This window comes from Pollachius pollachius (assembly GCF_949987615.1).
Source record: "Pollachius pollachius genome assembly, chromosome: 20".
Lineage (NCBI taxonomy): Eukaryota > Metazoa > Chordata > Actinopteri > Gadiformes > Gadidae > Pollachius > Pollachius pollachius.
Window position 1 is genome coordinate 1,488,784 of NC_136953.1, and position 27,826 is coordinate 1,516,609.

At 43.9% G+C, this 27,826-nt stretch overlaps 2 protein-coding genes across 2 annotated transcripts; both read right to left on the reverse strand.

The window, feature by feature from the left end:
- Positions 1-14,522: 14,522 nt before the first annotated feature.
- On the reverse strand, positions 14,523-26,134 carry cops8 (COP9 signalosome subunit 8). The gene is made up of 7 exons (XM_079757657.1): positions 26,011-26,134; positions 24,965-25,035; positions 24,833-24,881; positions 24,195-24,327; positions 16,503-16,610; positions 15,967-16,029; positions 14,523-15,050 (listed from the first exon to the last, which is right to left on the reverse strand). Exons 1-7 carry the CDS (start codon positions 26,080-26,082, stop codon positions 14,971-14,973), a joined length of 576 nt encoding a protein of 191 aa, XP_079613783.1. The 5' UTR covers positions 26,083-26,134; the 3' UTR covers positions 14,523-14,970.
- Positions 19,016-20,230, reverse strand: trim63b (tripartite motif containing 63b; the record flags this gene model as incomplete). Its single annotated transcript, XM_079757656.1, has 1 exon — positions 19,016-20,230. The coding sequence occupies exon 1, from the start codon at positions 20,060-20,062 to the stop codon at positions 19,016-19,018; it is 1,047 nt and encodes a 348-aa protein (XP_079613782.1). The 5' UTR covers positions 20,063-20,230.
- Positions 26,135-27,826: the final 1,692 nt, after the last annotated feature.

The following is a 27,826-nucleotide window of genomic DNA, read 5'->3' on the forward strand; positions in this document are numbered from 1 at the left end:
TCCTCGCACCGTGCCTACTTCAGATTGATGTGGACGTGGAAGAACCAGAGACGTCGGAGAACCCGACGCGGCCGTTTGAGATTCATAATATCGTCTGGTGGCTCACACAGCTTTTGGCCGTGATAATATATATCATATGATAGAGATATCTATATATAATACGATATTATTTAGATATAGAGCTCCAGGACTCCCGTGTGTTCTAGAATATTTACAGAACACGGCTAAAGGCTGTGTGCGCCTCGCCATACACCACTGTAAACAGAGCGCTTGGTACAGTGGCTGCAAGCTGCTCAGCGCCACAACCCCACCCTCCTCCTTGACCGACCTCGCTCGTCCTCATTTGCATTAAAGCTACAGACAACAAATGGCGCGTTTGGGAAAGTGGCTGTAATTCTGCACCACGGCTGAATTTCGGGAACGTCTTTAAATACTGTGTTTGGGGGCTACAAATATCTATATTAAAGCATCCATAAAGTAGCATGCCATGGGACCTTTAAAATGTCATGCACAACTGATTCTGTATGCCTGTTACACATTATACTGAAATGACAAACAGTTACAATTTAGCAGTTGCTTTATTTTTATTGTTTTTTAATTACAGTAGGCATAACAGAATATTAATTGAATAGATAATCTGTGAATCACACTAAATAAACACCACCCTGAAATCGGACCAAATAATTATAATTATTATATTTTGTAAATCGTGCAGCCCAATTACTTCGATGTCCTTAATTTTTAATATTATTTAATGTAACCCGAGATTAGCTCAAAACAGACCAATTGATTTCCATAAATCGATCCAACCCCTTGTAAAGATAAATATCACATCAACTGGCAAGGAAATCATAATCACTAACATCACTATGTTCATTATTGCAATCCTGTTCCCTTGTGCCCTTTCTCCTTTCCTCCCTAGTTAGCTAGCTTACTAGATACTAGCTAGCCTTAACAGATTAGCTTGAATCTGGTCTCCACATTCCCTCCTTCTTCCTGATGTGAGGTCCTTGGCGTCTCAAGGTCTCTCTCCCAGGACATCCACCCACAAAATGCCCACTTTACTCTTCCGTTACAACGGTTTTGGCATACCCTAACTCTGCCAAACCAGTGGTCTGTGAGTTTACCTCGCTACAACTGATGAATAATGTTGGGTGGTTGGATATTCCAACGTAAACATGGTGGTGGTGGTAATGACGGTGGGAGGAGGGGCGCCTGAGGTTGGGAATGGGGTTGTGGGTTGATGCGGGCATAATGTAATTCCTTTGCAAAAAAAAAAAGAACTTGTTCAAAGGAATGACTTTGGGGAGAAATTGGCAGTTTTTGTCGGAAAATGCAATTGAAAGGGATAAGTAGGACAAAAACAAATGTGAATGGTTATTTTTTCAAGAAAGTTCTTTGAAGGGTGGAAAAAGCGCTGATAAAGCGTTTGAGGAGGCTGGGTCTTTAGAGAGCCCGAGGGAGAGCTCCTCGTCTGCCAGCGGAGAACCAGGACTTGGCGGGAACGGCCTCGCTCTGTGGGCTTCTTTACTGTCCATGAACTTGGCAAGGTTGAACCTGAGAGCGTGGGAGAGCCTGTAAGATCCCTGGTGGCCATGCATAAGGCCGAGAGAGCGAGAGATTGAGTTAGGGGAAGAGGGAGAGAGATGTAGAGAGGGGGAAAGGTTAAAGGAGAAAGAGCGAGAGAGAAGTAGACAGAGAGGACGAGACGGACAAAGGTTAGAGATGAGAGAGTGACAAAGAGAAAAACAGAGCTGGGACAAGGCAACAGGGAGGACGGATTGAGAGAGATTTAGAGTGGAAATGAGGAGAAGGAGGGAAAGATGTGGGGTGTAGAGAAGGACCCGCCGAGCGCCGCCAGCTATGACTCATAGGGTTGGCGCTGCTTCTTTCCACAGGAGCTGTAAACGTCAGGCAGTGAACGACATGGAGAACAGAGCTGTAAAATACCTCTGTTTCTCTCCCTCCTTCTCCCTCCATTCAGCCCTCATATCATTTACTTCCTTCCGACCAGAACAACACACTGGCCACATGAACACACAGGGGGTCAAAGGTCAGCCAATCAGGAATACACATAGCAATGCAGCGCTCTAGCCTTCCTGGATTACAGCCTGGGCTCGGGAAAGACAAACATCCGACAAAGTGAGAGTTAACAGAAACAAGGAGAGAGAGAGAGAGAGAGAGAGAGAGAGAGAGAGAGAGAGAGAGAGAGAGGGGAAAAATGAACAGGACAGTGATAAAGTGAGATGCAGGGGAGAAAGAGGGATAGTGAGAGAGATGGAAGATAGATTGGAGTTACCCCCTTGATGGTATACAACAGAACACCTAACAGATACACTAGTAACCCCCATGAGGGTTTACAATAGAAACACATTGGTACGAACAAATCACTTAGTGCGTAACAGAGCCATTCCATCATGTTCACCAGGACGGGATCCCGAAGCAGAACCGGCACTGCACTCCTTCAGGGCCTAGAGATCCTTCTACACCAAGAATTTCAGCTCTCAAGAGAGAGAGAGAGAGAGAGAGAGAGAGAGATTAAAAACACATTGTGATGGGAGAAAGTCATTACTCTTTGCATTCCTCCATTCGGTCTCCGGGGAAACAAAATATTTACTGCCATACATTCTTCCTCTTCAGACGACCTGCATTCTTTCACTTCGCTAGAGTGTGCCTTCAATTTAACCTGGGATTAGACAATGATTCTGACACATTATACTACATTCATATTCCTCTTTTCACCATGCACCAATTGATTCACCTATCGTATTGAGTGTTGGAGATGTATCTGTGATTGCAGGTGATTGGTTTGTGCTGATTTGTTTTTGGACTTAATGACTTTTGGTTTCTAATCTTTCCTTAATTTCTTTCTAATTACTTCCCTTCTCTCTCCCTTCCTGTTCTGCTCCTTCCCTTTCTACCTGACTCTTAATATGTTGTACATTGGGTATGCCTTTTTCTTCCAGAAGCAGTATAGATCCTTGCCCCCTTTATATGGTGGGTATGTATGTTCTCATTACTCCCTTTCGCTATATCCCATCTTTTGGGGAAGGCTCCACCCCTGCCAGTCCTGGCAGGACATGCCGAGTTATCACTTATTTCTAGCGTTACGTCCTTCTTTTAGGGAAGGCTCCGCCCCTGCTAGTCCTGGCAGGATATGCCGAGACCACACGTCGTCCTGGATCCGTGATGGGGCTCAAAAGATTCATCATGCAAAATATTCTCTCTTATGTTATCATTCAAAATAAATCTTTATTCGTGTTTATTGGTGAATGAGTCTTCATGGGAGAAATGTAAGCTTTAGCGCAAGTTCTACCAGGAGGACTCAACTCACACTCACTAGTTGGCCAATTACCAATCACCTGCCTACACCTGCTTTATAAAGAGTAGTCTAACCTGTGTTCTTTGCTGCTTAGGTTTTTCGTTCGATGCTCTCCCTCCCACCCCACCACCACCAGCTCTGCCCCAGTCTACCGGTCCAGGGGAAGGCTCCGCCCCTGCTAGTCCTGGCAGGATATGCCAAGTCCACACGTCGTCCTGGATCCATGATGGGGCTCACGCCAAAGATTTGTCATGCAAAATATTCTCTCTTATGTTATCATTCAAAATAAATCTTTATTCGTGTTTATTGGTGAATGAGTCTTCATGGGAGAACATTGGATTCCTTGATCCAAGCCGAGTTCAACGCACCCTATGTCGTCGATTTGCACCGTGATGGATTTTCCGCCATCTTGGTTTATGTCAAAAACCTTCAAAATGCATCTCCTATCACAAATGTTGGCCAGTCATCGTGAATCTTGGCAGACATGATTATCAGGCCATGCTTGATGAAACATTTTGGACCGATTTATCAAATTCAGAACCGTTTGGCCGGGACAGCCAATCAAATTCGACTGCAAAGTCGCCAAACAGGAAGTAAGCCAATATCTCAGCAGCCCTTTGACATATCATTCATATGACATATCATATGTACCAAACTTGGTACATAGACCCATGCCATTGTGATGCCCATGAGAGATCACATTGATTTCAAATATATTTGAATGAATTGAGGTTGGAAAACCGGTTCATGGTGTTGCGAGCACAGTAGTAATTTAGCGTTACGAGCAGCAGGGGGCAGTATGAGGCGGGGCGCCGGTTGCCGACCGAAAATTTGCGACGGAGTGGGTTGCGTTGCGGTCGTCCTCTTTCCACGTGCTGTCGGGAGAGGAAGGAAGTGATGTGCCCGTGTCTCTGTTTGTTATATGTATTTCAGGTCGGTATCGGTGCTTTTGAGTTTCGTGTGTTGATGTGTTGGTGTTGAGAGAGTTTGTGTGTGCGTGTCGGGACCTGTGTGTGTGCCGACGTTGGCTGCTAACGGCAGTGGCCCGGCAGCGGCGCGGTAGCGGCGCGTGCTCATGTCCTCGTCCGTGTCTGAATGCGAGTGTGTGTTTGTCGCGTCGGTACGAATGCCTGTGTGTTTGTTGCGTCAGTGCGAATGTGTGGCTTCCTGTACATTTGGTTAAAGTTCATGTTTTTATCATTGTTGAGAGTTGTGATTTGTGTGTCTGTTTGCTCCGGGTTTGCAGGGAAGAGGAAACACAGTTAGTAAACTGTTTTGTGGCAAGGTTTAAACCTAAGAAAATACTAAGTAATATTGTGTTATGTGAAGAGTGCATATATGAGAATATGTATAGTGGATTAATGAAGATTGAGTAGATCTCAAATTGTGTTCAAGTGTGAACTGTACAATAAATCTACTCTTTCCACGTGCTGTCGGAGAGGAAGGAAGTGATGTGCCCGTGTCTCTGTTTGTTATATGTATTTCAGGACGGTACAACACTGAAAGAGCACCATTTACACCCTGCTACGCGGCCCGGTTCACGGGACCCGTAACACCATCATCATGGGGACATTCAATGAATATGGTGACCATTGGCCTTTAGGGGGCGCTATTATTAATGAAGATGTGTTTTAACTCCTCTCTTCACATGAATATATTTCAAACAAATTTCCAATGTCTGGTGATACTATAGGACCGCCCCATGTAGATAATAAAATATTTCCAATGGCAACATCAGAATTTGGCCGCCATGTTGAAAGTTGTCAAAATCAATAGTACATATCCACAGGACACAAATTATGTCCAATCATCATGAAACTTGCCATATATGATCTTCAGACCAAGCTGAACAAATGAGTTAAGTAGCTTTTTCAGATTCAAAACCGTTTGGCCTTGACAGCCAATCAAACTTGACGGCAAAGCCGCCAAACAGGAAGTAAGCCTGTTCTCAGCATCTCTTTAACATATCATAGCCAAATTCATGACATCATTCTGGGGACATCCAAACAATTTGGTGACCTTTGATCTCAGGCGGACTTCAAACAGGAAGTGAGCTAATTTCTCTGCAAGGCCTTCATGCATCCAAACCAAACTTGGCTCATAGTCTTATGACTCTATCCTGATGATGCCCAAATAATTGTGCATCATCAACGCCTAGGGGGGCATTGTTAGCAGCAAGTCTATTCCGGCCCTTACAAAGCAACTTCAATGTATTTTCATTGCCAATATCATCATGTAGCCACCTAACCGATTAGGTCTGTCCAGCAAAATTAGTTTATTGAGTCCCATTCTGCTTGACCCCCACATTGCTGCTCGCAGCTATATTTATAATTTTTTTTATCTTGGTAGATGACCGATTTTCAGTCATTGCCTGCTAGTTAGTCAGCTCGATTTTGCCAACTGGGAAGGTTATTTATTGATGTAGGATTACTAGGCTCAATAAGGTTGATTAACGACGGGTTTAATCTGCTGAACCTGACGGTGTTAGCTTTAGTGTTGGAGTACTGTGTGTCTGATGCCATAGCTAGTAGAAATAAGGTTGCTTTTGTTTAATGATACCTTGAAAAGGCTGTTGGATTACATATATGAATACAAATTATTCCACACAAAAAAAATAAGCCATAACGACGAGCTTTCAAATGTTATTACACAGACAGTAGTGTCATTCTTCTTTTTCATAATGTAAGCTTCTGTCCAGCCCTTCCCCAAACTTGGCAGCAATTTTCCCGTGTGGGGAAACCCATTGACCTACAGACTCTTCAAGGTCTTGTCAGATTATTTTCACTCTCCTGCAGGTGGTGGCTGCTGGTGCTGATGGTGTATGCGGCTGATGGAGTGTGCGGCTGATGGAGTGTGCGGCTGATGGTGGATGCTGATGGCGGTGGCTTGAGCTGGCCGGTGGTGGTGAAGGATGGTGGTGGTGGTGGCGACTGCTGCGATTGTTGTTCTTCCTTTCGAGCTGATGCACTTTGCTATCCTTAACCTCAGCCTGATGTATGAGGAGTATTTCCTTTGTTTATTAATAACTTATAATATATTTCTTCCTGTTCCTTCACTTTGTTATTGTTTTACAAGTGAGATATACACACACACACCTGTTTACACATTTGTTGTTCTTGTTCCACACATGACTTACTTTGTTTTATTTATTGATACCCCCTGGCTCTACTTTGCTGTTCTTGTTCACACTTACTGTATGATTGCTTTTTTTGTCCTTAGTCATACTTGTTCCCACTTGTTTTTGGTTCCACAAACCTCGGCCTGATATATGTGGAGAAGATTTCTTTCTAAACACTCAGCATCTCAAACACTGGGTCCAGCTTTACATGGTGCATCCTCCTTTGCAGCGTGCATATGTTAGGCAGTGGAATCTGCATTTGCTGGAGGGTTTTATAACCAGTGGTCCATTTAATTTGTATTGCTTGCATTGCTTGGATCATTTTAATGTATTCTTGCCCTCCTCCTCCCTGCGAGCCCCCCAAGGTTCTTCCCCTTCCTACTAGGTTTGGAGAGCTATACCCCTCTCTGAGTGTGTGTTTTCGGCCGGGTGGGTGGGGAATGGCCCCCAACCATTCTACAATGTAAACCGATAAACGTCCCTAATCAAATTAACAGGGTCTGGCAGGAGCGTGCTGCTGAATAATTTGGCTGTACTGAGCTCCTGAAGTGTTCCCAGTGTTTCACCCTCCTCCGGCCATCCATCAAATCGGCTGCTGGTTCTGTTCTGTAAACATTTTAAAGTGTGAACTTCTCTAATGGTGATGAAGCAGGAATGAATTCTTGGACAGGATTCATGTCAGATAAGGAGCTGTTAGTCTATAAAACCTGTGCGATATACAACATCGTGGTTAACCCCTTCGATGTTTAGACTTTACCAAGTGGTGCCAAGGTGTTCCTGGAAGAGCTGGTCCAAAAACAAGGCTTTGCAGTTCGGCCGTGCCAGAGATGGATTACTAAAAGAAAGCAGGACCTCTGAAGTACCTTTTTATGACCTTCGACTGGACTGAACGTACCCTTCCCCGTAAATCCCAGACATGTTCTGAAAGGAACCTGACACGAGGAGAACCAATGACTTTCAGATGGGGGAAGAGCATATTTGTTATTGGGAATTTATTATCTTTTAATTTTGCTGTTATTGTTGCTGCAGCTCAGGTGCACAGAAAAACACTGCTGGCTGGAGACTTGGGATTGATTTCCTGTGTGCATGTGCATACGTGCAATTCTTTGTGTGTGTGTGTGTGTGTGTGTGTGTGTATGTGCAATTCTTTGTGTATGTGTCTGCATTTATGTGTGCATAAGTGCATGTGTGCGTGTGTGTCCATGTGGGTTTGTATGCGTGCATACGTGTGCGTATGTGTGTGTGTTTGTGTGTGCGTGCGTGTGTGACCCTGTAATAGTCTGGCATTTCCTTGGAGGATTTTCCCCACCTCGAGCCCAATGCCAGCTACGATAGACTGCAGCACCCCACACCCGAACATGCATACACTGGAAGCCTTTTTCAACCCTTTGGAAAACGTCTTGAGGAACCATTATCCAGCTATATTCTGTTTGATTACCTTTCGTTTCAAATCCCTAAACCATGACCATCCATTCAGCCTAACCCATGTCTCTGTGCCTTTACATTTACATGAACATGTTTCTTTCTTTCTCCACTTTCACTGATGTAGCGCTAGTGAGCAGCAGACGTGTAGCGGTGTCTGTGCTAGTAGAGGAGGACAGCTGAGCCCAGAACCAGCGGGGCCAGGTGGAACATCTGGTTCACATCACCAGCCGTCACATGGTGTCAAAGTAGAACTATGACGTCCATGACGCCTCCTGTTGCTCTCAAGCCAGACCGGCTCAACGATGAGACAAGTGTGGATCAACACAAGCAATAAAAGATAAGAGCTAGATATGCGGAGAGAAGATCATGGAAATAACTATTTACTTTTCCCAGACATTAATGTCGGGCTTATGTCCAAGTAGTGCATTATGGCAGTGGAACCCATTTTTTTTTTATTGGATTGGGGATTGCTTCACTGTCTTTATTGTATAATAAATTGTAATGAGTGTCAGCGTATTCTGCTCAGACTCAGCGAGAGCGGGGAACCTTGTCATGGATGGAACAGTTTGATTTCACAGCAATCCTAACCTCTGTCAAACTGAATTAGTTTGTCACTTTTTAAGCATATTCCACTTGCATGGAGAAAGCAGATTGAGTAACAGAGAGAATGCACCTGAGTGGCTGATGCTGTTTGGCTGTGAATCAAACAGTGGAGATCAAACTAGTCAGCAAGAGCAGCTATGGTGGTTCACGTTGGGCAGTAGACAGCAGCTTACCTAGTCTTTTTTATCAGGGCTTTTATTGCACGAGTACACATTTTAAGGAGTCAATCTTGCAGCATTATTCAGAGATACCTACCTAGAATAAGGCTACTTAGGCTAAAAGGATGTCAGTTATACTGTAGCTACATCATCCATTAACAAATATCTGAACTAGAGAATTCGTCCAAAATAAAACTTGCCCATCCACGAGTCCACCCGTCCAGGATTATCTCTATACATCCTCATATTCTGGCCCACTTTAAGGATCACCTTCACCGTGTAATATGACCCCTTTGATCTCTCTCTCTGCTCTCTCTGTCTCTGATCTATTTATCTTCCTCTGCTTTCTCTCTCTCTCTCTTTCTCTCACTGACACTCGTCACGGTGTCAGTGCTGCATGCGTGTGTGCGCCAGTGCGTCTCCGTACTGTGTTTGATGTCGACTTCCAAGGGGAAACCACTCATGACCGTCGGAAGCGCACGTGACCAAGCATTTCTGCGACGCTCCAAACCAAACAATGACTTCACAAACTTCAAAGGCACACGGCATAGATTGGAAACACGTGCACAGAGAGGTGAAGGGGTCAGACACGGGGAATGGGAGTGCAGGGAGAAACATGGAGACACCGGTGCTGTCTGCGGGCGGGGAGAGAACCTGGGTCTGTGTTCAATAAGGCTTCAGCCTAGACAACCAAAAGGTTTATCCGACACACTCCACACATCGGTTTGTACTCCCTGGCTGAACTGACGACAGGAACGACATCCAGAGTAAGCAAGCAAACACACACACAAAGGAATTATTGATGGATTAAAAAGTATGATCCAGTTAAGGTGGGATATTGAGCTTCTTTTGACAGGATGAAGGAGGGAAGCAAGCAACGGAGGAATTAATGAATTTATGATTTAATGAGTGTCATAAAGCAAACAGAGTTCCTGAGTGGTTTTCGTTTAAGGAACATCTGACTCATGACTTCATTGGCTCTCCCCTCTCAAAGCCCCTAATGCCAAAAAACATAGGACTCCAACTAGTTTACTCATTCAATGTCAAGTGACATTTCCTTCAGTCTGGTTTCACTTACATATTATACATTGTCAAAAAATGTATTATCTTCCAGGAGAGAGGGAAAAGCGCCACAAATGAAAAATACTGAATACTGAGAATCTTTTCAAGCCCATATGTTGGGGGTTCTACGTTATGTTATCATGCGGGAATTCAATGGGGATATTTGGACTCAATTTCTTCTCCGGGCCCTAATTATTCATGAAGGATGAATGTTTTGCATTTTCTTCTGGCATGAAGTTGTTGTGCTTTGGCCCATTAAAATACTAAAGGAAGGTATAACAAGGGTTTAGCACAGTTTTCTAGATAGTGCTGCTTACTTCATCTAGTTAGGCCTATCTGGAACCCTAATGGAGGACCATGTGCTGTGGAAAAACAGCTGCATCTAAAACCCATCTCCTTCTAAAATTGTGGGAAGAACAAAAAATCCAAATCTTTTTAGAATTATGTCCATCTGTGCACAAAAAAACGGAAGAAAAAACAGTCTTCTTCAACACACAGATGTGCCTCTTCGTTAAAGCCAGGGTTCATTTCAAACAAAAACCTCGTTAAAACCTGTTGTCAAGGACTGCAGGAAATCTCAGACACAGCTTCCACCACACAGAGCCCACTGAACGTCAAACACTTTAACGACATACGGCACAGGTCCACAGACTTAGCCTCCAAACTTCTGCTTTGCCAAATCCTTTACTGCCTATGGTCTGAAGCTGCAGCTAGAAATATAAGGTGAACTTCAGTTCATAAAGAATAGACAGCAGTCAGTTTCAGCAGGTGTGTGACACACACACACATCAGATACGCTTGGCTACCTAGTGAAAACAAGCGAATGATCTCATTTTGTGGAGATCCTACCACGCACGTCTCCCCCTCCGTCTCTCGTCCGCTCTTCCTTCCGTTTAGATAATGGCTTGTCTTCTTGGAATCTGTCACTTGGGTCACCCCCCTTCTCCTTCTTTTCCACTATATCCTCTGCTTCTCTCCATCGGGGCCCCTCCTCCTTCCACTTTTCCTTTCTCATTTCTCATCATCCACTTTTCCCGCTCTTTCCAATGCCCGCATCCCCTCTGGGTTTTCTCTCATGGCTGTAATGACTCGGCGGTCCACATGGAAACGATTTCACCGTGGATGTGTGGACGCTTTTACTGCTGTTAATGACGAATTACAGCCAAACACCTGAGAAAAGAACCAGGAGAGTGTGCATTGGCACGCACAAACACAAATACACACACCGCACACACTCACACATAAACACACTAATGCAGGTTTATTTTGCATGCAGGCTTCATAAATGTCATATGTTCATAGAGTAATAACAAGCAAAACCTTCCATGTCCTACAAAACTATTGATAGAGACTCAACTTGAAAGTCTTGCACATGTTTCAGCAGAGCCTGCCCTCTACTGGTCTTCCGCCAGTTAGAGCAGAGATGTTTCTTGGTTCAAACCATGTCTCAATACCTACTCCATTACTGCCTGCTAAAGCCATCTGACTCCACCCTCCTTGTTGGAAACAATACTCCCCCCGGATGTGAAGAGAGAGAGACAGAGAGAGAGAGAGAGCAAGAGTGAGAGACAGAGAGACTGAGAAGGAGAGAGAGAGACAGAGAGAGAAATAGACAGAGAGAGCAAACTTCCTGTCACCCGAAAGGAATCTTGAAGTGCTGTGCAACTAATTGAATTTTGATCACGATTTCAATACTTGGGTCAAACGATCTCCAAATTAATAAAATCGAGTTGGAACGATTATTTTGGAATTTTCCGTTTTGTGAAAGAGACGCGCATGCGCAACTCAGTCCTTCCCCCAGAGCATTCAACGCCGCCCCGCGAGCTGTGTGTGTGTGTGGTGACCTTATTCAGAAAGCAGCGCGAGCGAGATGGCAGAGGGACGACAGCCGCGTTTATTCGATAAAAAGGGTCAAACGAGTTCTCTAATATGGCAACACTTGGGATTCGAAGAAGCCGACGAGGCACAGGCCCACATAATGTGCAAAATGTGCTACAATGTTATATCTGCAGCCCTTGGAAACACGACAAACTTGTTTAATCACCTAAGGCCCCGTCCACACTAAAACGATGCTTTTCGAAAACGATCGCTGAGGTGGATAAATGTGAAAACGCTGGGTTCGCGTTGTAGTGTGGACAGGGAAGACGGAGGCTTTCAGAAACGATGACGTCCGGTTGCCATGACGCTGTGCCTTGGCGCTGCCACAAGCTTGCGCTCGAGACCGAGACGCTCATCAAAAAATTGGCAGGTGAAATGCAAATGATGATCTCTCTGTACAATGTACTTATTTATCTCCATATACAACGCGACATATTGGCTCAAACATATTCGTTGCTCCAACGCTGAAAGACGACAGTTCAAACCGTACTTGGAGTGGCGTTTCTGGACAAGACCGGGTCGAAAATGATTAACCAGCTGATCAACTGTAAATATCAGCTGATCGCGCGCCTGTGATCTAAACTGAGGCGTGGCGGAGTTGTGTAACCATGACAACTGTTTATCAAAATAATTTCAGTGTGGAACGTGGATGCAAAACATTCCGAAAACGATATGAAAACGATAGTGTGGACGGAGATCGTTTTCATTGCGGATGTGCGCTTTTATATTTACCCGGGTTAGTTCGGACGGGGCCTCAGACGCAACCACAAAGTCGCTTACGACGAATTGTTCAGTCTTATTTAATACTCTAGTACATTTATTTTATTCATTGAACGTTTTATAGAAATTACAGAACAGCTGGATGCATATTTATTTGTACATTATTTTCAATTTGAACATTTTCTATTTTTTTATTTGAACAGTTTGTGTATTGTGTAGTTTAATTTTGAAAACTCAGTTACCGTGTTTTCTTTTGGAAATGCCGAATAAATGCATTTTATTTTCAAACTCAAAAAGAATCGTTTGAAGAATCGTGATTTCAATCTTGACCAAAAAAATCGTGATTCTCATTTTTTCAAAAATCGAGCAGCCTTTCGGAAATGTGTTACTAGAAAGACGAATTTGTGTTTAATTTATGCAGTCAATTCTAAAGTGTATTTCAAATACACTCATAAATGAAGCGGCCTCAGGCCGTTCAATGTAGGCCTATGCAACAAATATAAAACAATGATGCATGCAATTTAGGGGATATATTGAAGCGTCCAAAATGTCTGGGTAGTGGAACAGGGCTAGAGTTTGATTCCCATTGTCTGTAGCCTACCTGCAGGCATCCTTGAGCAAAATGCCCAACCCTGATCCTTAATGACCTTCATATGAATTTACCTTAAGTAACAAAGTAGTAGTGGTGTTCAAAAGACTTACAAATCAATGCGATTCAAACCTGTAAATTTTTGTGATGGGCAGACTTTTTTATTGACATAATAACCTATGGTGCTGCATGATATTGCGCGTCTCCTGGAAGCACCTCAGTGGCATGGGCTGGGACACTATAATAAACTGTTTTTCAACTGTTTATTATAGCTTTGACTCAGCGATTAAAATGATTTATTTTTGTCATTCAAGTTGTATCTGTAAATGATAGTTAATTGTTGATGGCGTCTCCTGGCGGAGAGTGAGGAAACTAATCCCGGAGTGAGTTAACTGCCACGGCGTTCTGTTCTAGAAGATTGCTGTCACTGAACAGAACCCACAGACCCCACACGCTTCAGCCGCCAGACAGAAATACAAGCAACACACGCTCATCCTGAATACACAACGAAGAGATCCATCAGAGGACGGATAAGATCAGTGTGGATGTATAAGGCTAAAACAGAGCTACCAAAATCAACAGGAGCGACAAACTATAAAAAGCGTGTGTATGTGTGTTTAGGGACCCACTCCTCCACGTGGTGACCAGGGTTGTAAAACAATCACATCTAAATCAAGTAGACGTTCGTCAAGGCCGGCTGTATTTCACATACTGACCACTAGGGGGACAGTGACCTCGATGTTCCTCAATGTATACACACTCTGGCGCTCGTTCAACACATGGACTCATGCAAATCAACACGTGTTTACGATAACAGCAGGGACACAAACACTCTGCGGGGTTACTATGTTTAGAACGGCACATCGTGTTATCACTGTGTATGGGGGGGGGGGGGGGGGGGGGGGGGGTGAAGCATACACTGGAACAGAATCCATCTGTAATTTAGATGCAAGTCAAGGCGCAAGTATAAACAACCGCCAGGAGGTAAACAGTGGGGGGCTAGTGCGTGCACTATGAGTTGCCAGACATGGAACCGTTTATGTGAACATGTGCATTTAGGCAAGAGGTGACAGAGAAACATCTCCTCTGTGAACATACCTTCATTGAGCTGACACGGTTGTGATCCAGGGTGAGGACCTCCTTGAAGGCCGCTGAGGTTATGGGGAGCTCTCCCAGTCTGGTTCTCCGTTAGGCTCCACAAACGTTTCTGATCATTTTCACATGAATGGGCTAGCGGTTCTCTTTGGCACATTTTGACTCCCCAGATGTGAACCAGGCCTGACGTGAACTCAGGGCAACGCATACTGTTATTGTTGATTTAATACTATTATACTTCCAGACAGTTTACACAGTTCAGAAGATCTGCACTTATAGTTGTGCTTGTTGGTCAATGCAATGCGCTATTTTAAGCACATACTAAGCACCCCGACATTCAAGACCAACAGATGTATACCTACCGACCCACAACACACCGATTATGTTTCCTTCCAATTAGCCTTCTAGTCGGGATATTACTCTAAAATAAACAATCATCTTATTGAACCAAGAAGGACATTTAAAACAAATAGAACATACAGAAGTGAGCCCAACCATGTCAGCATATTATCAAAAACAAATCACATTTAAATTCAATTTTAAATTGTTTAAATTAAACAAATGTATCATCTGAGACGTGAGAATATTTATTCACCAGAAGTAAACATAAACAAAGAACACAAGGGCAACAGATGGTCCAATCAAAGGCCCCCATTGTGGCCCTCAAGAGGTCCTCAACCACTACCTCCACCTAGCACAAGCTGTGGGAACACTGGGAGTTCTCAAGTGCTAAGAACAGGACGTTTAATGGATGAATAATGCATACACATAATGTGATGAAGAGCGTCGGCTGACACAACCCCGGCAGAGCGTCTGTCTTAAAGGATCCACACTCAGGTCTGGTCTGGTTCACCTCCTGCTCACAGCCTTGAAAGCAGTTGCTAAGGGGAACACCAAGGGGGGCCCCTCATCTCGCCAAGTGGGCCACCACCCCCCTCCACCGCCTAGTGGTGCTGGTGGTGGTGGTGGTGGATCAGGAGAAGAAGGCGCTAAAGCTTTGTCAGTTCTCCAGGAAGGCCACGTAGTCTGTCAGCCGGGCAAGCTGCTGCTCGTTGGGAACCAGCGACACAGGGGGAGGGTCTGCAGGAGGGAGAGAGGAGGAGGATGAGAGAGAGAGAGACAGAAGCTCTCTGACATCGCGTCGTAGCTCCCGCTGATATGTGGGCTGGAGGGCAGCACTGATCCGTGCATGTTAAATTCGACTGCCTCTTTAACATGTGAATTCAACTGTTGTTGTTGTTTTTGTGTTGCATTAATGTGTTGTCATATTGCGCTATAGATACAGCATGTTTTATTGCGACACCATGTTGACTTCCGCCCAGCAGAAAAATTTATTGCAGAGAGAGAGAGCGCCCCCTGTATTCAGAACCAGGTCATGGAGCCATCTCTCCCCAGGCTGGTTCAGAGACACAGTGAAGCTCCTCCACTCCACTCTGTTGATTGTGTTGCCGTGAAGGACATGTGCGCGGCAGATGCCTGGACAACAATGATCACTGATGAAGTCACTGATTACAGAGGTCCGACCGCAGGTCTCCCACCCATCCAGCCCTCTTATGTTTGCGTGAGTAAATAAATCTCTCTCCATCCTACGAGGTAGATGGATGGACGTTCTGCACACTGCGCTGTCAGAGGGTATGGGGGGGGGAGAGCAGGAGAGATGGATAGAGCTGGAGGAAGAGAGGGGTTTCCAACTGATGAAAAAAAGCACAGTACGAGCTCAGTGGGCGGGGGTGACGACAGCAAATTTATGAGGGGGAAGAGGATGGGTTCAGATCCAACCCCCCCCCAAAATAAATGGAAGATATAAAGTTTCCAGATGAAAACTTGGAAAAGCCAGTGAGTCAGTCACGAGGGAAAAAAACATATTCCCAAGCTGGACATCCTGAGGTGGGTGTCAGCGAACCGAGCCAGACAAAGACAGAAGGTCCGATGCCGGGGCCACATCTGGTGCAGAGAACAGGAGGGTATGGAGAAGAAGAGCAACAGTGCCACCTACCTGGCTTCTGGGGCATTACCATCCGGGTGTTGGGGTCGGCCTGCCAACCCTGGCTCACCACGCCTGCAATGGAGCGGAGGCACGCAAAACACTCAGTTAATAGTAACACTAATCAGGGATAGTGAAGAAAAGGTTCTGTCTTCAAAGCCTCCATGTAGGCCTCTATGAGCAAGGTTCCCGGCTCAAACCTGGATTTTGTCTATTTCAATAAATGGTAGTCAAATGCTATAAAATATAAAAAAATCTAACTTTGTGTGACAAGTAGGGCTGTTCGATTATAGAAAAAAATCATAATCACGATTATTTGTCAATATTGAAAAATCTATTATGTTACTGTAGTTTGGTGATCGTTTGACGCAAAAATGGAAATCGCAAAAGCCCTAGTGACAGGTCAATAACTGAACACCTCAGTTATACAATGAATACATAATGCAGTTGTGTAGAAAATAACATTGTGTAGAAAAATAACACCAAATCAACGCTACGACTCATGCAGCCATAGCTTGTCCAGGAGAAGGAGCATGTTTCAGACGCACCCTTCACGGCTTCATCCACTGAGTATCCCACGAAGGCGGCGAAGTCCTGGGCTGCTATGGAGGTGTAGGCCTGGGCCACCAGGCCGTATGCCCGCTGACGCGTACCCTCTGCAGGCACAAGGCATGAGGTACATGAGAAACACATAACACATGCATAGGCTGCCCTCCAAACCACAACATTATTATTTTAACTTGTGGTACATACTGTACCCTTACAATGTACTACTGTTGCACACAGTATGCATACACTTGGGACGGACTACAGGTGGTTTCAGTGATCAGCACACCTGTAGTTCCACCCATCGACATTTGTGGGCTCCCCTGACCTATCCCTGAGTTATTTGCGGCATGTGATAAATCCTTTTTGATAAAAGCTATAATAAAACCAGAAATGATTGCATATCAATTAAGATAAGTAATAAACATAAGTTGTTTTTATAATCTTCTTTGAAAACTTGTTGAACCTACATTGTGTGAACCAGGCGGTGAATCATTTAGTATGATTCACAAAGAGAAGTCTTGAAGGACAAAAACGAAGGGTTGTTGATCGGACTAGCTATGAAAGGCATTCAGGGTATCGGCCAATTATACAAATCCCGTCACTTTCATTCCGTCCCAACTGCTTACTCGGTCCATTACACTAAGGTCCCTATTCTACACACAGCTTGTCCCACAGCCAGCGGCCTGTAGAGCGAGCAGAGCTGTGGAGTTGTAGCGACTGTATCTGCCTCCTTCTGTCAGCGGCCCCGCCCCGCCATCTAAAACACCCTCCTGCTGTGATACCGCAGTGCCTGCTGATAAACGCACGGAAACCCGCCGACCTGCTCAGACTGTGACCATGTAGGAAAACCACTTCCCCCCTCGGGCTTTGGCCTTCCCCCGTTTCATAGCCTAGCAACTGCTTGTTGTGTGTGTGTGTGTGTGTGTGTGTGTGTGTGTGTGTGTGTGTGTGTGTGTGTGTGTGTGTGTGTGTGTGTGTGTGTGTGTGTGTGTGTGTAGTGCTGCAGAGGTAGCAGCACTAACAATAACAAGTGTGGGCGATGAGGGAAGGCAGCTGTCTCAGAAGGCCAAAGAATTTGTTCCAAGAACCCCCCCGCCACACGGCCCACTTTCGGCAACATACCAGCGCCACCACCGAACCCTTTTCCATGGTAGAGCGTTGAGTTTGGGGGGGGTTAGGTCATTTTTGAAAGAGAACATACCACACACTTCATGGTGAGCGATAACAAATAGCAGCAGCAGATAACTAGAGAGGTCATCAAGGGGCTTTGGTTGGCCTTTATGTCTCCACCAAATGTGGTTCTATAGGGTTTGCCGTGTTATCTGGAGGGAAGGGGCAAACATGGAGACACGAGGTTGCTGCCATCACACAACTTTCCTTTTGTACTGCTTAACGTGAGCGATTTGTAAAATGACCTCATTACAGCAACAGCAGCTGTACAGAAGTGTGTGTCTCCTGCTGACCTCAACAGGCATGCATCTGCAGCTTTCCATCCAAACCAGGCCAAGCGGGTCACCTTAAGAAAGGCTGGGGGGAGGGTCTTTTTATGTCCACAGTCAAACGTGTATTTATACCACCGACTTCTTGACCCATCGGGGTGCTGTTCAAAGATGACTCATATTGGGGGGCATCGATAGACCTGTCTGTCCCACCCACCACCTCCTGCTCCACCCCCACAGGCCCCAGATGGGAAGAAGCTGCTGAGCAAGTTAGTGTGCGATGATGGGGGGGTCGGATTATGGTCGGAAACAGGACCCAGCCAGCCCTTCACTGGAGGGCTATTTCAGGGCTATTATTTTCTCACCATCTCGCTTTCAAAAATAGCCCCACCCCACTGCCTCACTCTGCTTCACCAGCAAAGGCTACAGTCAGGCTCTTGTCTTTGTGGGGTTTTTTTGGTTTGTTTTAAAACCCATCTCTTGCCAAGAGAGATCAAAAGCTAACAGGGAGAACCTCTGTTAGTCCAAGAGAAAGACATCAGAATAATTTCCCTACGATAACCTCTTTGCATTGTATATTCGATCGTATCAACGATAAAATCAGTGTAAGCCAAAGGGAAGACCAGGACACAGTTTCTACTTTACATTAGCTTTATTTTCAGCTCTCAGGTGGATTCTTATCCTAGTACATGCATTTACTGCAAGCAATTATGTGGAAAATGATGAAACATAAAGCAGATGCATTCAAACAACATGAGAGTGAAACTACCATCCATGTTATCTACACATTATGAAGATGCACAATGTAAACAAAACGTACGAACACACAAAATCATGTTGAGGAATATCAGTATAATGGTGTTGCAGTAGTATAAAAGTATAAAAATTAGAAAACAGCACTAAAACAATACGATTGCGCTGACTTAACATATCGGTTAACCAATGCCAAAAATAACAACCAACTGACTTTCCTTCACCATCTCCTATTGCAACTGGAGTCCCTGCCATAACATTGAGGTCAAGAAACCTGCAAAATCACATCCGTTATTCAAAAGTCCATCACTAAATACGCCCTACTCCTCCTCCTCCTCCTCGGCATCCTCAAACTCATCCTCCTCAGGCAGTCCGAAGTCCATCTTAGAGAGGACCGCCTCCACGTGCTCCGTGGATAGCGTAAAGTGGTCCATCTTCTCAAACCCTGGCTCAGGCCTCTCCTCGCCCAGGGAGCCCTTGGCCGCGTCCTTGGTCCGCAATATGAGGCCCTTGGAGGCCAGGAGGAACTCGGCGGCGCCGCCCTGCTCCAGGGCCCTCACGGCGGTGTCCGTGAGCTCCGAGCTGGCCAGCAGCCGCTCGCCGTAGCGCTGGGCCAGGGCCCTCAGGACCGCCACCTTCTGGTCCTGCTCTGTCCCGATCTGCTCCAACATCAGGCCCTTGCGTTCCTCCAGCACGGCGTAGAGCAGGTCGAAGCGCTCGGCCAGGCCCTGCTTGGCGCGCTGGGAGTTCTCCTGCACGGCCCGGCAGGAGTCCTCCATCTGGTGGAGCAGGGCCTGCAGGCGCCCGTTGCTGGCGACCAGCGTGTCGATGGCGTTGCTGAGCTCAGCCTTCTGGGTCTGGTAGACGCTGGACAGGGGCGACACCTCGCAGTCCTTGTGCTGGCCGAACACCTTGCACATGGAGCAGGTGGGCACCTGGCAGGTGATGCAGTAGATGTTGATCCTCTCATCCTCGTGCTCCTGGCACAGGGGCTCCTTGGTCTCCTTCGGCTTCAGGGACGGCTCGGGGTTCCCGCTGCCGCCGGTGTTGCTGCCCTCCTGCTGCTGCTTGTAGATGTCGATGATGTTCTCCACCAGGAGGTTACGTTGGAGTCCGTGCACGCCGTGGCGGTCCAGCACCACCTCGAAGCGGCAGGTAGGGCAGCGGAAGACGCCCCCGGAGAAGCGGTAGGGGTTGCGCGAGTCATAAAGATCACTGGCACAGCTACGACACAGGTTGTGCTGGCATGGCAGGATGACTACCGGCTTGGTGAACATTTCCAAGCAAATGGGGCAGCTAAGCTGCTTCTCAAGGCTCTCCATAGGGCTGGGGGGACGGACCACCGACCCGGTCCTCTGGACATCCATGACTGAAAGGCTGAAAGGATTCTTCCTTGCACCACGTCCCGATACAAGAGTCTTCTTTCTTTCTTCGGTGGTTCTACGAATATCTGTTCAGCAGCAAAAAGGTCTGGTCTCCTTGCCCTCCAGTAGAGAGTGGAAGGTGGGTAGAGATTAATGCTGTGTTGCGGTCACTCAACGTGCTTGCTTAGGCTTCTGGCTAGGAGCTAGCAGCTGCCATGTCCTTTATAGTGACCCTGCAGAGGCAGTGACACCCGACACTTCCAGACCAGGGCACACATTCCTCCCGGCCGGCTGGCCAGGGATCTTTTCGGGGAAAGCTGGCCCCTGCTGGTGTCACATGTTACAGCCCTGCGCCATGTCGGCTCACCCAGTGACGGAGCTCACTGGGTGAGCATAAGTCGAGACCCTGGAGCGATAAACAAGGTCTGTGTGACCAGCGTGTCGGTGATGCAGCGGCCCCCCAGGGAATGTTGACCAGTGGATAAACACGTCCACACACCCGTGACTTGCTGTTGCTGTTGTTGTTGAGTTTCCACACTGATATTTTGTAACGTAATAAAACGCATTTGTGTCGAACCTATAAATGTCTTCATCTATTTAAAGCTGAACTATTCAATATAACCTTCAATGTATTGCTTAGTCCGAAAACTCTGATATTGTTATTTTTTAGTTTACATAATCAAATCAAAAGAAAGTATTAAAATGCTTTTTACGTTTTTTAATAATTGTAAACACAATCAAAAATCCCTTTTAAATTTAAGATCAGACATGTCTATTGATAATGTGTACCATATTGTGTTTAATTTGGGGATGTGGTTATTTAGAACCACTTTTTGAAGATTTTGGGAAATGTTCAAAAATAATCTACACCGACATTTTGGGTCCAAGAGGGCAAAAAAGTTCAGCATGCCAAATAAGGCATATACACCTTGCTTCTGAATCTGTTATGCATCTGGTGGTGGGGGTGATTTACCCTTTAACTTTGACAGTGAATTACAGCGCCCCCTATGGGCAGAATGGTACCAAATTCTCAGAAAACCTGCTCCTACAAATAGGGTGAAGAGATTTCAAAACTTGAATAAAATATATAATTCCAACAACAATAGTTATCCAGATACACTGTGAAAAGGGTGCCATGCACTTGTGGTTGGCACCCTAATGATATGAATTAAATGTTCTAGGGTTCTCCCCAGGTGTTGTTTTCTATGGTGGCGCTCACACTGCTCAGTTGCATCCATATAGTTTACGATAAGGGGGGGATATGATTTTAGAAGGATTTCAATAATGAACATATTTAGCAGCTATTTCAATGCTTAAATTCGGCTAAAATATAAAGAACAGCTTTATATACTAATGATAACTTAGATAAATATATCGAAAACATGTGTAGAACAAACAGTGATGTTGTTCATCTCATGGCGATCTGTCCCCAACACAGTGCCAATAAGATCTGTCTGCGTGTGATAATCAGAGGTAGGCCTACTCTCATACTGTGGAACTTGTGTGTCTTTGGAAACCTTTGGGCTGCACTGAAGCTCCCCCAGAGCCGAGTCGGACTCTGACCGACGTCCGCGCAGAAATCCAACGTGATATTGAAGCTTTTTGTGTTATCAAAATACTGTAGAAATTACAATGAAAAACGATCAGTGAAATGAAAATGCATCGCAAGTCTTTTTGTTGATTATTCAAAGCTTGAATTGATGTATTCGGGCCAGACATACAATATACAAGAGTAATTAATACTATTATTATTCAAAGTTAGTAATTGTTAAAATAATCTAGATTTTGTTCGTGGGGACTAAATTGTACTTTTTTATAGAGAAAAACAATTATTCAATACCATTTAAAATTAATGAATTCTTTAGCTAGAATGAATGTGAATGTATGAAGTAAACATCAATAACTGCTGTAAAACATAAACTATTCTCTGTTGAATTAAAGTCAACCAAGCTTTGGCGCCGGACACCTGCTGGTCATTATTGAAAGTCAAACCAATACCCCAGCGCTGGACAATATGATATCAAAAGTGATAGATCTGGATATGATACGTTATATTGATCGATTATTATCAAGATAACTAATAATAATAATGCCTAATTTACAGTTGTAAGAGTATTCTCCATAAGTAACCAGAAGGTTGATTATGTTTTGTAATATAATATTTATTTATTAGCAGAACTAAAAGGTGATAAACATTCAACAGAACCAACATGGCTTTACGTTAAACACTGAATAATTAAAAAAAGATGTAAAGAACTGCTGTGATCCCCATCACATCAAACACCTTGTTTCAAATGTCCCTCAAACATTTAGAAAGTATACTGAACATTGTATAATAAGATAATAAAAGATGAAAACAACTGCTGGAGAGCTGAGGAAATAATGTTCGGGGAAACATATTTTCACACAGGCAGCGCCTCATGGCCCTCAATCGCTTCTTGAAGCCCTGTTTTCCACCGTGCGTATAGGACGGAGTTTCCGTTGTCCGGTAATTACCGGTGTGGGTACCAGAGCGACTCGGCTGCCAGATCGACCCGGGGTCCTGCGCTTACAGATGACGTATCGACACTCGACGTATCGACACAAGCCAACGGACAAAACCCGGAAGGGTGGTTTATCAACGGGGCTCAGTCATGGACATAAAAGAAGGCTCAATCCGTTTTGGTTTTGATCTCATTGAACGCAGCCCGTTCTCGCAAAAACAGAGCCATTGGAAAGACGCCTAAAAGCACTGATGAATGCATATGTAACCCAGTTCCTGTTAGGGACTCTTATTCTGAAGGAGAACGGAAGTGTCTGCGTGTGGGTCGCTGTTTTGACTCTGTGTTGGGAGCGCTGGAAATAAAGTGGATCGCCCCGTTCAGTGAATGGAGTTAACGATTCTTCCTTTATATATTACCCAAGTATAGGCAACAATAATTTGTACATTAGATTGTTATTCATAGATTAGAAAACAAAAGGAGATCATTAATACTTGAGAATAACATGGGAATGAATGAAACGCGCGTGCACATTTAAAGGAAGTGTTTTACAGGAAGTGCGTTTACAGGAAGTGCATCTGGCAGCAGATGCACTTCGATCGGCAGCAGAGTCAATCCGGTACCCACACAAAAAATGAGGACCGAAAATACTAAATGTCTCCGGTCAGAATGACCAATGGAAATAATTCTCTCTGCACAATTTGAATTGTGTTTAAATATGATACAGTGGTCATTTGTTTAGTAAATTCATATTAAACAATAAGGGTTTTGATTGACCCGATATTTCCCACCACTATCCTCGAGCCGGGTCGGGCCGGGCCTTTGATCCAGCGTTTGTGTTTTTTTTTTAATCATTGCTTTATTGGCCTAATCTAGCGATTGTAATACTAGCCTAGCGATTGTTATACTTGCACTTGGTTCTATGAACATCTTTACTGTACCGACAGCGATATATTGTTTCACTGCTTATGACAAATGTACTTATTGTAACAAATGCACTTATTGTAAGTCGCTTTGGATAAAAGCGTCTGCTAAATGCCCTAAATGTAAATGTAATCTGAGGAGAAATCTATGCCATAAACAGAAATATTATAGGCCTTTATTACACGGGTCTTCTCAATGCCGTGGAACGCTCCGTTTACTTGCATGGGTAGTAAGTAGTCTGGTAACTTCTCAACCCCAGCGTCTTTGGTTGCTAAGTGACGTCAACGTCTTTGGCAGACTATTTCACTGCTGATCAACGCTACGAATGCTGGTAACGAATAAATTCTAAAAAGACACACCATTTGTTATGGTGTTATGGTGTAAGTTATTTTTTCGTTTCGGCAAGTTGCCGTGTAATAAGCGGGATAATGTATAGAACGTCGCCGGTCATTATCGAAAATAAGCCCCTTCAGGGCGAAGCAAGACACCTCCACTGCGCATTGGTGTCCTGGTCACCCTGTCAGGGCTTATTTTCCCGATAATGACCGGCGTTCAATACATCATACTTTACATATATATTTAGCAGAGTAGGCCTAAGTAACAAATGTGTACAAAGTTACACATGTATTAAAGAAAAATTGTTGCTTGTCGATCTTTGGATGTTTGGCTAATGCTTGGGTCCAGCCACGGTGTAGTTTGTGTGTATTGACAGCCAGTGGTTGATGTTGTACCTCTCAGGGACTCCATGACTGGAAGGATGTTTTCTGACCACTGGAAGGCAGCGATGGCCGTGTAGACGCCAGGGAAGTCTCGCTGCCAAATCCTCTGACCGACGGCCCACATAGCTGCTAGCTCAGGGTTCGCCTGTTTACAAGAGGAACGCATCATCAAAACTCATCAAATGAGCTTAGGCTTCCATTTAGGTAACATAAGTGACACCAAATTGTCCGTTTCACTCCCACTTAAACAAATGCCAAAATAATTAATACAGATCCTTCCACCAGTTAGTCCCAACTATTATATACAATAATATCTGGTTTTATTTTGACATAAAACATGATATAACATATCCCATTTGCAATAGACTTTCATTTCAATTTGGTAAATTCATGTGTTGAGCTGACCAAATCGCAAATAACCAAAAATAACAGTACAAGTAAACTACAAGTGCGATGTAAGAAAGCAATTTTCAATTAGAAATAGCGAGTTTCCCATTGGAATTAAAATGGAAATATTTTTTGGGGAGGGAACCATTGTCATATAACCATGACAAAATAAATTGAATTTAGGCTAATTTAATATTTGAAATGTTTCAATAATCATTAGCCGTGTATTTTGGGATCGGTTATCCGGGTTGAATCGGCCTTACCGACTTAATGACCTGTGGTATCCTCTTCCAGAGGTATCTGGCATTGTTCCTAAGAGAAAACAACAGACATTAATTAAGGCACCTGCTAAGATGCTACTCTTCATGTAATCCATAACTATAACGTGTACTTACATGTCGTTATGCAGTAAATAGAGGGACAGCAGCTGAGCGTACACTTGAGGTGTTGCTATGCCCCCCGGAGCCTGTTAAGATATTAATGGAAAGATGATATCATTAATCCCAATAGGAAAATGTAAGTGTTGTACCAGCAATTCACATAAACGACAAAGAAGAACACACCTAACTGACAGAGGCACCAAGAATGAACTAGGCAAAAATACAGACCACAGATTTACAAAGTATTGATAAATTCAAAAACTACTATCTTAGATCAAAATAGAGTAATTATAGAATTTATGCTTCTGGGCAAGATATTTCCATCTATGCCCCCCGGAGCCTGTTAAGATATTAATGGAAAGATTATATCATTAATCCCAATAGGAAAATGTAAGTGTTGTACCAGCAATTCACATAAACGACAAAGAAGAACACACCTAACTGACAAAAGCACCAAGAATGAACTAGGCAAAAATACAGACCACAGATTTACAAAGTATTGATAAATTCAAAACTACTATCTTAGATCAAAATAGAGTAATTATAGAATGTATGCTTCTGGGCAAGATATTTCCATCTATGTGCAAATTAAAGATATAACAGTGAATGTGCATTGTCGCTCCGAGGAGGAGTCTCCTCTAGTGGCACAGAGCGGATTATTATAGGGTCTATTGCTGTAGGAATCTCCTCTAGTAACCTTACTGAGGAGCCTCTGGCTGAAGACGTCGTTCTCAATACGTCTGTGAGCAGCTTGTAACAGTAAGGTGTGTTATCATACATAAGGAAAGGTTGTAACAGTAAGGCGTATCATCAAAAAATAGAAAAGGTGTGCTGGAAAAGATAGCACACCTTACTGTTACAACCGGTCCTTGTAGTCTGATAACACACCGTACTGTTACAACCTGTCCTTATTGTAACACACCTTACTGTTGAAGTTACCATCACATTAGGCTAACGTTAGCCGGTTTTATCGTAGCCATTTAGTCCACTGTGGCTAGGTATACACCGTTTTAACGGCTATATTAACGAATGAAGTGTTGAAACCCGGAAGAGACGCTCACCTCCAGCTCTTGAGTTTCACACTGCTCCAATAGTTTATCGTAGTTTTCCTCCATAATCACCGCAGCAGGCATGATGACACCTATCTTAGCTTAGGTTAGCTTCACTGTTGCGCTCCACTCTCTTCCTCTTTGGTGGATTAGGAAGGTGCGGTCAGAGCGCGTTTCTGTGGTGCCACCCCCTACTGGCCACACCACACGATCAGGGCGTGTTTTCTGCTTCCCCCCCGTTTACAGGTGGCCTGTAAATAATTAATCGGAGAACTCTGGGGGAGCATTTCAATACAGCACAGAGTTATTCGAATGGAAAATCACCAAATAACATCTGTTTCCCTGAAATATATTTTTTTAAATATAGCAGCAATCACTCTACCTCTTTTTCCAGATCTACATGCATCAAGAAAGTTATAGTCGGGAGGAGCTGTCTGTTATTTTGCCCCAGCCATGTTTCAGTTAAAAAACATAAAATCCAGTTTAGAAGAGGTAATAAAATCATTAACTAAAAATGATTTATCATTAAGAGACCTAACATTAAGTAGACACATCCTGATGGTGTTGTTGATAGGCTATCAGGTTGTTTTTGGTTTGGAGGCAATAGGTATGAGATTTGTGAGGTTAGCAGTGTGTCTAAGTTTCCCTTTGTTTACTCTCTTAGTGGTTACAGCAGGAATGCAAAAGTTGCCATGTTTTGACGTAGGCAAATATGATATAAACTGTTATGAGTTTGTAAGTAAGTCAGAAACTACAAACATGGCCTCTTTTCCATTTTCCATATCTCTTGCAAAATGAAACACTGCACTCAAATCCATGTTCTATCTTCTCAGAACTGATTCTTTCCCCAAAAAACGACCATCAAAATACTGTTTTATATGTTGTGGCTTCATGAGATGCCAATGTATAAAATTGTGCACTTTTTTTTTTTACAGTTTTTCACACACAAAAAATGGAGCTATGAACCCAATTCTGAAATCTTGAAGCTTGTGTATCAACTACAAGACTCCAGACTGCTAAACTCTAAGCACAATTCCATTGTTTTCACATATATAGAAATTCTAAATCACATTTTTGCAAAACTCTAAGCATAAATCTCATCATTTAGACCTTCACTTGAAAAACACTGGTCTTCAACACACCCAATTATCAATTGGTCTCACTAACTTCTCACATGTTAAAAATCAACTGGCAAAACACTTCAATCATGTGTGTGAGCATAAAAGAGGCCTCAGGTGAGCTCTGCTGTGTTGTAGATGAGCTCCTCTGGTCTGATCAGGATCAGAAGTGGAAGTGGGATAAAGACTGATTTACATGTAGATCTGTTTCGCAACATTTATATTCTTATTTTTAGTTTTTGTTACTTTTGTTTTTGCCTTCCGAAAAGCTTTTTTTGCAGTCAGCTGAACATTTTACTGTATAACAGCAACACATAAATATTTGCTTTGTTACCTAAATATTTCCTGTCTAAACATTTTCTTACTGTATGGGTTTTTCATTTTACTTATCAGTGCAATTACTGTACTGTGAGTTTTGCCAAAATAGGTAACATTGGTGTATTCTCAGAACTCCTACAATGTTGCAGTATCAACTATAGGTGTACAGTATGACCCTGGGAAGCTGGATTGCGAGTTTAGCCAATTGGAGCTCATTGGATAGACAAATATGCGTTGTATCCTATTCTGATACGATCGTGTCAATGTTATATTTATATGATACATTCACAGTATTGTATTGCAAAATAGCAACAGTCTTTATACTGTATGTATCATACAATTGTAACCGATTCAACTTTTAAAAAGGAAGCTACTTCTAAACAATTTTATTA

Coding starts and splice junctions, on each gene's coding strand:
- cops8 (XM_079757657.1), bottom strand. CDS start 26,082: ATGCCTGCTGCGGTGATTATGGAGGAAAACTACGATAAACTATTGGAG. Junction 25,036..26,010: donor GTGAAACTCAAGAGCTGGAG/GTGAGCGTCTCT, acceptor ATATCTTAACAG/GCTCCGGGGGGCATAGCAAC. Junction 16,611..24,194: donor AGTCATGGAGTCCCTGAGAG/GTACAACATCAA, acceptor TTGTGCCTGCAG/AGGGTACGCGTCAGCGGGCA.